This window comes from Vidua chalybeata, chromosome 2 (genome assembly GCF_026979565.1).
Source record: "Vidua chalybeata isolate OUT-0048 chromosome 2, bVidCha1 merged haplotype, whole genome shotgun sequence".
NCBI lineage: Eukaryota > Metazoa > Chordata > Aves > Passeriformes > Viduidae > Vidua > Vidua chalybeata.
In genome coordinates this window covers 41064468-41076314 of record NC_071531.1, presented here as the reverse complement: position 1 = coordinate 41076314, position 11847 = coordinate 41064468, and the positions used below count along the sequence as shown (strand labels likewise).

The 11847-nt window shown below is 51.4% G+C and overlaps 1 protein-coding gene across 1 annotated transcript; it reads right to left on the bottom strand.

Annotated features, from left to right (window-relative positions):
- Window positions 1-349: 349 nt before the first annotated feature.
- On the bottom strand, window positions 350-3540 carry SOX21 (SRY-box transcription factor 21). Its single transcript, XM_053936116.1, has one exon. It carries the CDS (start codon window positions 3523-3525, stop codon window positions 2680-2682), a length of 846 nt encoding a protein of 281 aa, XP_053792091.1. The 5' UTR covers window positions 3526-3540; the 3' UTR covers window positions 350-2679.
- Window positions 3541-11847: the final 8307 nt, after the last annotated feature.

Below are 11847 nucleotides of genomic sequence, written 5' to 3'. Positions count from 1 at the left end.
ATTGCCTTCGAAAAGGAGAGGATAAGGAAAAAAAATCTCTGGGATCGAACTGGAAGGAGCAGGGAGGTCACTAAGATTTAGGGCTGGGGTGACTTCCAGGGAAGCAGCAGGAAGTTCCGTGTTGAGAAGTGATGGGTTGCTACAAAAGGGAATGGCGGAGCTCTGAAAGGATTTAATTAACCGTGTCAGGGATAATTACCCCTGGACAGTCCAAATTAGTTTTGCATAATCGCTCAGAACCATATGAATTAACTTATAATATTGCAAAGCGTTGGGAGAATAACAAAAGCAGGATCGTTTTAATTAGTGAATCAGGGTCAAACGAACAGACTGTTCCGCAAATCCTCCAAACTTCACACTTTTTGAAGGTACTTCCAAGGCGAAGGCTGATTTGGAAGACATTTACTCAGGAGCTATTGTTATTGCCACAATTAAGAGTGCAATCAACCACTTTAGAGAAAAAAAAATATCTGCACTTCATACATACACATACTGCATATACATGCACACACAGATATAAAACGAGCCGGGGGTTTCCACCTCTGTGAGGGGACTGGCTCAGTTTTATTGCCTCATATTGTGAGATGCTCGCAATTCCCTTGCTGAAAGGATGGACTGTTTCATCCTGGTCCTGATTTCCTGCTGCATGCAAATGTCCTTGCAGACCTTTGCTGGATTTACCTTTGAAAATACCATTTTTAGGCACTCAAATGGGAAAAGCCGTTTAGAGGCAAAGAAGGGTGTTAAGTTTTACTTAGCAATCAAGTGGGAAGGCCCGCGAAAAATACTCCAGGTATGAAGCAGTAATACTGCTCAGATAGGTGAACAAATTACACGGGTTTAAATGGCGAAGCTCTTAGGCTAACCAGATAAAGTGGTCAGGCAACTTTCCACTCTGAAAATGTTACTGGAAACCGATGAAATGCTGTGAACGCTCTCAGTGTATTCAGTGAACTCTGCTCTGCTGGTCCCTGAATGCTTTTTTTTTTTTAAGATAATACAACAACTTAGGGTTTTTTTATCTTCTTTCCTATTCACGATTAAAAATGTGATAAATCAGGTTTTTGGCTCTGAATAACAATGGCTTGATTTAGATTTCCTAGTAAATCTATTCAAAAGTGAAACAAAGACAGCCTTTAGAGGATACCTTACACCTCACCTGGACCAGGCACGTAAGGGCAATTCAGATAAAAATCTTGTTAGCAATTCAACAAGAAATAGAGGATTTTCTCTTTTCCCTGCTTCAGGCTTTATTTAAACTCTTTGTTCAAAAATGAACAGAGTGGTAGTTGGAATCTAATTTACAGATATAGTTTAGACGTCTAACTTTAAATTAGAAGATCACACAAGAAAACCATTTACACGTAAATGTTAAAACCATTACTTAATCTTTTTTTTTCACTTTATATTACATAAAGCCAAAATGAAACTAAATACATGTTAGCCAGCTTCATTCACAAACATTAGTCAAAATATACACATTACAAAAGTAAACAAAAAAAAGAACTCTAAACTGATGAAGGATTTTTTCTCTAAACTTTTTCTTTCTTTTTTTTTAAACGCCATTTGCAATTGAATTGCAGTCGCTCTAAAATAAGCTAAACAGGTAGAGTACTCCAAAACACATATGAAACACTTCATGTTGGTGGGGGAGACGGGCTTTCTTTTAAATGAGAATACTCTTCTGTCAAAGCAAAGCTCTGTTTCAGTTCAGCTAAATAATAAATAGATAATTATCACTCAGACAAAAAAGTCTGATTTAACCTTAGATAATATTGCAATCCTTGAGCAGTCTCGCAATATTTTTATTCCCTTTGAAAGGCATTCCTTTTTTTTTTTTTTTTTTTTTTTTTTTCTGGTTAAAACTGAATCGACCGTGGGCAAAGTAACTAACAGAGTTTTCCATCCGAGACCTAACATTTCCACAGAGATATACAAATTTACAGTCTGAGGGTGAGACTTAATTAGTGGTGGGGAGGGGGGAGACACACGGGGTCCGAGTCACGCGTCTTATCCTATGGAAATCATGACCCGCGCTTCTCAGCATCCCGTAGCAGCGGAAGGCAGAAACCTACGCGGGACGGGCAGCATCCCACACTGCCGACATCCTTTTTTGCGTGTATCCCACGAGGGGCTACGAACCAAGAACAGAGCCACCCTGTCCCTTCCCGGGGCCGCACCTGGCACTGCCGTGCTGAGCCGGGGCCTCACTATCCCCCAGCCACCCCCGTCTCTCCTGTCGGTGGCGGGATGCTACAGCGGGACTGTTCTGAGTGAGCACCGCGCGGGGCGCGAGGAGCCAGGGAGGGGAAAGCCGGATCCGGCGGACGGGCGTTACACCCCGTGTCTGTCCCGAACACACACTTTGGGGGGCAGGACGGATAGGTTATTTCTTTTTTTTTTTCTTCTTCTTTTTTTTTTTTCTTTCCTCTTTTTTTTCCTCTTCTGTTTCAGCTGGGCTATTTGCACAGACCGCATGCAACACACACAAGCTCTACCCGAGGCAGCGGGCGGGGGACGCGCAACTGGTCGGCCACCGCCCCAGCGCTCCCCCATCGCCTGCCCCGGTCACCCTCCGCGGTCCCGGCGGTGGCTCGCCCCGCTCCCCGTCCGCACGTATGCGCCGGCAGCCATCCAGACGGGCACCGGAGCTCTGCGCGGGCATCCTCCCGCTGCGGGTCATAGGGCCGCGGCGTAGGCTGCGGGATAAGGGTCCAGCTGGGGCTTGCCCATGCCCGGCAGGAGGATGTAGGCCAGCGGCGGCTGCAGCCCCGGGCCGGGCCAGGCGCTGCAGTTGCAGGGGATCATGTAGCCCGGGTTACCGGGCGACGGGTGCGAGTGCGTGTGCCCCCCGGCGGCGGCCGCGGCGGCGGCGGCAGCAGCGGCGGCCCCATGGAAGGCGCCCGCCCCGCCGGCGCCGGGATAGCCCAGCGAGGAGGCGTAGGGCAATCCGGAGCCCGAGGAAGAGGAGGAGGATGAGATCTCGGCCATTTTGGAGCCCAGGTCCAGCAGGGAATAGGGGCTGCTGGCGGCGGCCGCGGCGGCGGCGGCGGCCGCGGCGGCGGCCGACTGGGGAAAGAAGACGCGAGCGGCGGCAGCGGCGGCGGCGGCTGCCGCCTTCTCGGGGTTGGCCAGGAGCGACTCGGGCACCAGCCCGCCGGCTGCGCCGGCATGCAGCCCGCCCGCCTTCAGCCCGTGCGGGTGCTCGTGGTCCGCCACGCCGCCCAGCCCGTAGGGCACGGGGAAGGCAAACTTGTCCTTCTTGAGCAGCGTCTTGGGCTTCCGCCGCGGCCGGTACTTGTAGTCGGGGTGCTCCTTCATGTGCATGGCCCGCAGCCGCTTGGCCTCGTCGATGAAGGGCCGCTTCTCCGACTCGGTCAGCAGCTTCCACTCAGCGCCCAGGCGCTTGCTGATCTCCGAGTTGTGCATCTTGGGGTTCTCCTGGGCCATCTTTCGTCGCTGCGCCCGCGACCACACCATGAAGGCGTTCATCGGCCTCTTGACGTGATCCACCGGCTTGGACATGGTGTCCCCCCGCCGCCCCGGCGAGCCGCCGCCCGCCCCGCACTGGCGGCCGCCTCCTCCGGGATTGTCTCCCGCCTCCTCCTCCTCCTCGCCCCCACCGCGGTCCGCTCCTCCAAAAGCAATCTCGGCGGGTGCCTAGGCGCGGCGGCACCGACTCCCGAGGGTGCGGGGCGGTGGCACCCGGTGGCCCCGCTCCGGGCGCGGGGCGCTGCCGAGCGGCGGCGGCGCCTCCCCGTCAGGGCGCCGCGGCGGGCAGCTCGGGCGGGACGGCCTCCGTTCCCCGCCTGGGCCTCGGAGCCTCTCTCCCACCGCCGATCTCCGGTCTAGGGCTTTTCCTCGGAACACCCCGCAGGCGACAGCGGCCGGAGTCCAGACGGGACCGCAGAGAAGTCTCGACGGCGAGGGCAGGATCCGGCAGCAGGCGAGCGGCGTGGGGCGTGAGGGTCCTCGCTTCGCCGCGGACGCGATGCTGCTCGGCAGTCTCCGGTGTGCGGCGGCAAGCCCTGGACGGGGCGGCGGTCAGAGCCCGCCCGGTGCCATCACCGCCCGCGGAGCTCGGAGGGCAGCCCGCCGCGGCGCGTTGCGGGGCCGGGCGGGACGGGGTCCGCGGCGGCTCGGGCCCCAGGGGGCGCGGGCCGCCCCGCTCACAGCCGCCCCGCTCCGCCCGCGGGGGCGCGGCTAGCAGCCCGCTCCTCGCACATACTCGCCGGGCGCCGTTCGCAAGCGGCAGCCGGGCGCCGCGTGCCTCCCGGTTCGCGCCGCCGGACAAACTTCGCCAAGTTTCGGCGGGATACGGGGCGCTCCGCCTGCCGCGCGGCTCCCCCTTCTCCGGCAGCCGCCAGGTCTCTCTGGGTTTTCTTGGCCGCCGACTCGGAGGGGCGGCGGGGCGGGCGGGAGCGGCGAGGGGCGGAGGGAGAAGGAGGCGGCGGAGGCGGGGGACACACCTAATTAAAATCCTCGGCGGTCCGCGCCCGGCGGGCCGCCGGCCGGGCTACAAGGCGGGCGGCGGGGGCTCGCAGCCGGCGCGGCCGCCCCCTCCTCTCGCCCCGTCGGCGCGGCCTCAGGCAACGCGCGCGCCCCGCGTGCCCCCGCGCCGCGCGCCGCCCTATATGCCCGCACGCGGCCTGCGCGCCGCCGGCGGGGTGGGGGGCGGGGCCCCCGTCGGGAGGGGCGGGGCCGCGGTTCGCCACGCCCCCTTGACGGGCCCGGCAGCGCGGGGAGGGGTCGGGCGCCGCGCATGCGGAGTGTTTTGGGTTTTTTGGGGTTTTCCCTGCCCGGGGCCGGTGCTGCCGGAGGGGAGAGGCTGAAGCCCTGGAAAGCATCCCTGGGTGCGGGAGCGGGCACCGCAAAAAAAAAAATCCACGCGTCTTTTCCTGGCCGCTCGGGACGCCGCTTCACGGTGCCCCCAGCCCGAGCTGTCCGACCGTGTTCTTCACCTCCTGTCAGTCAGGGTGAACTTGCTCACCTTGTTTGTGCTTCGGCGGGTCGGTTTTGACTTACCCCTGTGGTATGTGGAAGCGCCGACTCCAATAAACCATTAACTCTTTCCCGTGCTGCCATCAGGCTAGGCTTTGCCCGGGACGGCTCCGCCGCCCTTTCGAGGAAAAGCCGGAACCGGGCTTCCCGAGTGCGATGCACGCGTGGGGTCACAGCCCCTCCGGGACCACCACCGAACCCCTGCCGGACGCGCCCCAGGGTCCGACGGACGGCTGGGACATCGCGCGGGGGGAGTGATGTCCGCTCGCCTCAGGGATTCCTTTGTCGCGCCGCCCGCTGCCGTCTCGTCCGGGTTCCTCTCTGCGGAGCCCGCTCCATCTTCCGGCCCGTCTCGGTCCTCCGCTCCAGCCGCGCTCCAGCCGCAGGGCTTCGCACCTTCCTTGCTGCCGCACCGCGCCTCTGCCCGCCATCACCACCTGCAGCTGCTTCACTGGCGGGATGTTTGAAGAGAATCCGAGCGCCGGCCTTCCACCGGAGGGTGGTTCCCGGCGCTTTCCCCGACGGTGAGACCGCCCGGGTCCCGCGGCAGCCTGTCACGGCCAGAGTGCCCTGTAAAATACCGTGCAGCTCCTCTGTAAATAGCGTCTTATCCCGTTTCGTGTTTTATGACCCATATACTACTATTTAAACGTAATTCTCTCAATCTCCGAAGCCACCTTGCCAACGCTTGACCTCCTTGTCAATCCAGTTAGCTGTGAAAAAAAAAAGTACCCGTCCGTTGTCAAAACGGCGAGATTAAGATATCTAACGGCGCTGGCTGGTGTTCAGGGTTGGCTGGGAAATAGGGTTTCTCGAAAATGGGTCCCCTCCAAGAGGGACTGATCCCGAACTGCCCTGGAGATCAGGTTTTCACCCCATCGGCCAGCGCACTCCCCTTCTGGGATGAATAGACAATATTTTCAACTGCGTCTCTCCCCCCTCCCCCGGTTTGTCTAGAGAAACTCTTTCCTATATCTCTAGAGGAGATATAGCATAGCAAGCTATAATGTAGCGTTTTTGTGTTTGACGTTTAAGGACTTATCCCCTGTCTGTCTCCGCACAGATCGTATGCCGGCTTGATCGATTTCCCTTCGCACCGTGCCGGCGGGATTGCGCCCGGATTAAGTCAACTCAGGGGAAGGCAAGAGCATGGTCCATACATTCCCGGCCGCAGTCGTGAGCAGGGTGAGAATCAGTAACATCTACTGGAGTGTGATTGGGGCGGAGAGGGAGAGCGGGGAGGGACAAGCAGCAGCGACTCACTGATGCCACCACCAGTGGCCCCCTCGGCTCCCGGAGGCTCTCGGCCCCGCTCCCGCCAGCGCCCCTGGAGAGCAGAGTGGGCTCGGTTCCAGCGAGGCTCTCCCCGGTCTTTCCTCCCGTGCTGCTTCCCCCACTCCCTCTCCCTGTGACCCCGGGCCCGTGGGTGCGAGAGCAGGGTGCGGTGTAGAGGATGGCGATGGCCCGGTGTCGCGACAGAACCGCATGAAGCACATGGGTAAGCCCTGTCTGACAGCTCCTACACGGATGAGTGCCCCCACCATGACCCCTGCCCGTGGGTCAGTCCATGGCTACTGCCGCGCCAAGGCTGCTGCCGCCGCCGGGCTGCTGCTCTGGGTCTGCACAAGTGGCAAAGCAGTGTGCAGGCAGAGCGGGCGCCTGTGCCATGGAAACCATGTGGGGAAGGGCCGCGGGTGACGGCATGGGGCCCGGAGAGGTTCCCAGGGTCAGTGGTCACTGTCTGTCTGAGAACAGCACAACCACCAACTCACACGTCCCCACAGAGTCGTGTACAGGTAAACTGGTCTTAAAAACAAACACTTGGTTAAATTCCAGCTGAGAAGATGCCTCAACTCATGGACTGTCTTCCAAAAATGTCACCATTTGCGAACTCATTACGTTCATCTGTGCATATTTCTGATTACATTCAATCCACCAAATAGTGAAAACGGTAACAGAATTTATTGGTCATAAATTACACGACTCTTTCACAGGCTGAAATCTATGAATGGCTCAGTACTGGCTCAAGTCTATTTTTCTAGTCGCAGATGAAATACTTTATTCGAAGGTCTCTTTTTCAAAGAGCTTTCCCCCTCCATTTTCTTAAGGTTTGCGGCAACCATTGACTACTAAAACAACCACCCGTGGTTATTTCAGCGATGCTGGTAGTTACAGGGGGTCTGCCGTTCCCTGGTAATCTGCTTTCAAGACAGTTCTAAGTGATGGGAACTCTTATCAGTTCCGCTTGGAGCAAGGTTGGACTCGTGTTAAGGACGACCAGAGGGTCCCAGGTCTCCCCCGGTCTGAGGCAGCCGTGGCGCGGGGGAGGAGGCTGCTCTCCCCGCGGGGATTTCCGCGGCCGCGGTGCGGAGCGGAGCGGCTGCCTGCACAGCCCTCGCCCTCACATATACACACACACACAGAGACACACACAAACGCAGAGGCACAGACACTCTCTCGGAGAGCCTTCAAGTCCCCAAGCACAGAAAGGAAAGGCTTTATCGGAGTTTAGTTACTTATCTGGATTTTTGCTAAACCACTGCTGTGATCTCCGCGTACTTGTGCGAGTGTGTTAATTGTTCTGATAATGTGTTGTTATCGATACAATAACAATACAGTCGTGTATAATGTGATTTACTTGCCTTTGACCTGTCAATTCCTGACACATGCAAATTCAAGGGCGCGATCTTTCCTTCTGCTACCGGGGGGGAGGTGGAGGGAAGGGGTGATAGTAAGGGGGGAACAAAAACCCGCATTATCACACGGAGGCTAAACAAGGCTTTCCAGAATGCAGTGCTGTACTCCATCAAGCAAGATTAGAGCGCTTTAAAAAATATTAAAGGGGGGCTTAGACTGTCTTCTCGATAACCGTGTGTTAATTCTGCCAGCTTGTTTACAGTAAATGCAGCTACACCCCACTCCAAATATTGTCCGATTTCTCATATTCTTACCAAACATGTAATCTCTCGGTTTTTTTTAAAGCCGAGTTTAAAGTGAGTTTCAAGGACGCAAGCAAGCTCATTTCCTCCTAATTTTTTTTTTTGAGCCTAACAATCAGGTAGCGAATCAAAGAGATAAAAAGAAGTTGAAGAACAGTGGTTATCCCGATAGCGATCTCCGCCTCGCCGTGCCTCCCGACTGAAAAGCTGATTCACGGGCTCGGCAGCCCCAGCGCTCCCCTGCATTGGCAGAGCCACATCGCGTTTTCACGGCTCCCTTTGTGCACTGAAGCGTTTCCATCCACCAAGTTTGAAAGCTGACATTTTTCTTCGTGTAGGGTATCAATCACCGATTGCACGTCACTTTCAGCTGTCCGAAGTTGCTGGGCAGACTGGAATCTTAAGCACACCAACAGGTTGGCAGGCTGATCCTTCTGCTTGTATGGAGCTTGGCAGGTTTGTGAGCGCTCCTAAGTCTTTTTCCTCTTATGAAGTCCAGTACACCTGTAGAGAGAAAGGGAGTTTTACCCCGTGAGCTCTTTATTGTGCATAATGCGCTAAACTAATTCATTTGCTTTTACAGAGTGCTTCCAAATGCTCGGTATTATTATTTTTCAATAACATTCGCTTATTATTAGAGCAGCTGGTAGCCCAAGCTCTAGTGAAGTGCCTGGCAAAGGATTCTATCATAAAACACTGGTTTCTAAGTTTATAGTTTCTAATTTGGCTGTGAAAGTGTGATTCTGGATTGAACTTGGCACTCAAATGCTCAGCTGGAGAGTAAACTTTTTATAATAAAAACATTGGTTCATTTGGTTTGCTATTTTAAGTTAGAAGAAAATTAACAAAGTTTTTACTTGTTTGGGAAGCATAGAGAAGTCCTGTACTTTTTTAAAAATTAAATGTTATTATTTCAGTAAGGGTTGAATATGTTCTGTGACTTAATGGATATTATTTTAAAAGCAAAGCCCAATTTACGTCTCTGTGCTTCAGGACACTGGGGTTGCTCTTGCAGAAACACCCGACCTAGATCACACGCAACCATTGATAGCAGTTCTGATCAGAAGGTGGTGATGGGATCCTTCCTACTTTTAGAAGTAAAGAAAATTTTTAAATTCAGTTTATTTGAACTTGCTAAGAGACTCCATAATGTTTATCTAATCTGCATGCACTCCATTTGTATGGCAAGATATTTTCATGTACTTTAAGGAGTAAATTTTTTGCTGCTTCTTAATCCTGTTAGCTGCCTGGGAAGAATGATCAAAACCACAGCCAAGGAAGTCTTAGAACGAAAAAAAAGATGATGTTGTGTGGTTAGATGCTAGTCCCTGTCTGGGGAAGTGAAGGTGAGAATTAGTCTCCTGGCAGAGTTGCTGGACAGGCTTAGATGTTCCAGAAAGGCCAACTAAATACCTTTCCAGCACAAGGAACTACTGAAAGCTCATTAAATAATACAGATGTGTAAGCTTCCCCTGCTTCACATGATGAAATCAGGGCTCATATGGATGGAGACTACTGTTTCTAGAGTCCAGGTTTCCCTGGCAGGCAGTTGCCTATAACTTTTCTTCAAAGGCTGAGCAGTGCTCATGCTTCCTTTTTCCAAAGAAATTCACCTTATCGTGGTGGTATCACTGCTTTGTATAATTTTATAGTTCCCTATTAGGAGAGGCAAGCCTTGATTTTTGATGTCTTCTACTACAAGCTTCTTTATATATATAATCTCTGAAGATTTACATTTAAATTCAATCAAAATTTTACAGTGACAACAATCATCTCGTTTCACTTCTTAGGGCTGTCCAGCAGTCATAGAGAATTTTTTTCCTGGAATTAATACATTTCAATGATTGGTGTAGTTTTGTTCGAGGTTGATTCATAACCGTAAAACGCAAAAGGTTGTTTTGCCAGTCATGGGTGCCAGACAGGTCCCAAAAACATCTATGCAATTTTGAAGACAAGGTCTTAGATGTCACTGGATAAGATTGTAGTTTGGAAACCTTTGACAGGCATTTCAGGATTTGTAAGGAGGCTAGAAAGAAGATCAGAATTTGGTCCATTCCCCTCTGAAGAAGAGTTAAGCATAAACCTTTGCTGTTTGCCTTCTGATTATAATGACTTTTTAATTGACTACAAACAACTAGGGAATGGAGGCCCAAAATGGAAAGGATCTATATCTCTTTGGATTTAAACTCATGGCCTTTATTTCTTTGCAGTCAGTGTCTTGTTTATCTATTTGTAAGAATGGGCAGTTTCTACATTCCATTTGTTAGGAAGAATCAAAATGTCACTCAGGAAAGTTCAAAGTTAATGGCCACAAGCCAGTTCTAGTGATCAGACGAGTTAAATACAGAGGATGCCTACCCCTACATACCACACCTACATTAGTACCTGCACCTGCATTTTTAACTCAGATCAATGGTGCCACAGCTTTCCAAGCAAATCTCTTCACTGTGCTCGCTCACCATGCTTTGGTTTCCATTGAGGAGCAGTTTCAGATGCACTGTAATCACCAGATTCTCTTCATCTTCTCTCAGGAGTATGGTCTGCAAAGATTCCAGCTCAACCTAAATCAGCCAGACACCAATAGCACAAAATAGATTCTATTCAGTGTTTTTGATTCAGACCATTGACCATTCCACTTTTTGCATCCACTTGTTTTAGGTGCTTCAGAAAGATTTTTTTCTAGCAGGGGATAGAAAAGACGCTTCTGCCTCTGCATGAGTGTCCACTGGTAAAGCGTAGCTGCACTTTGTGGGTGCTCTGTGACCATAGGCAGAGATAGTCAAAACCCAAGGACCAGTGAGTTCATGGTTGCTTGGCCTGCATTGTTAACACAGCTTTTGGGATTTTGCTAGGCCTTACGTCATCCTCACAATAAACTTCTTGTTGTCCACATTAGGATATATAATGGCTTCCCTTGACATGGACATTGAACGAAAACTATTCCAGTTTTTGAAAGTCTGTTGAATAGTTAAATCTTATTGTGGTAAACATTGCCTTGTATTTTTTTTTTCTCCTCACTTAAGTGTGCAGTTTCAATAGTAATAATTGTTAGACTATTTTTGTTTCATATCCAAATCTAGATTTTTCTCTCATTTTAAAAAGCAATCTATTATTTTTAATAACTTGTCTCTATAAGCACTTGTCAGGTGTGTATAATCATCTCCTACTAAATAAACACACTACTACTACTACTGATAGTTCTGAAAGACAGATCTTTTATTTTGTCAGCATCATGAAGGCTTCTGATAGAGTATATTGTGCAGTGCTAGACTTCAAGAAAAATGTGGAGTCAGTGGATGGAATGCAGCAAGTCTGATCAAAGGTCTAAAAATGTGCTACATACACTGATACACAAGTGAAGATTGAAAGCAGTGTTGTTATTTAAGCTGGAGAGGAGAAGGGTATAAAAGTTAAATGCAAAGATGGGATAATTAAATTGTGTTTGTGGGGATAAACAAGAAGTAATGAGCTTAAGATGTGAATTCCAGTTAAATTCTGGAAAAAAACACGCTTCAAATAGTGAGTATAGATATGCAGAGCCTGCCTCTGCCTGGAGAAGGATGAGGGATGTTTAAAACAGGTGAGACTAACTTGTCAAGAGTGACAAAGCCCTAGGACAGGAATTTTCTTCTGCCTCTCTTTGCATGGATATTTGACATGGGAAGAATCAGTTTTAACTTAGTTCTTCATGTAGTCCTTTCCACTCTTCAGGGCCCACACATCCTGCTGGTTCACAGCCCACAAACTCGCTATTCCTCTCCTACCCACACCACTGCTCCTCCCCTAAATGAGCATTGACAAAATGATCATATGTGAGCATGTCTCCCACTGACACACTGAAGAAATGTTCTGTTTTACTCTCTGGTTTAGTTGGTTCTGGCCTCCTCTTTCTTCTTAGCACAATTTT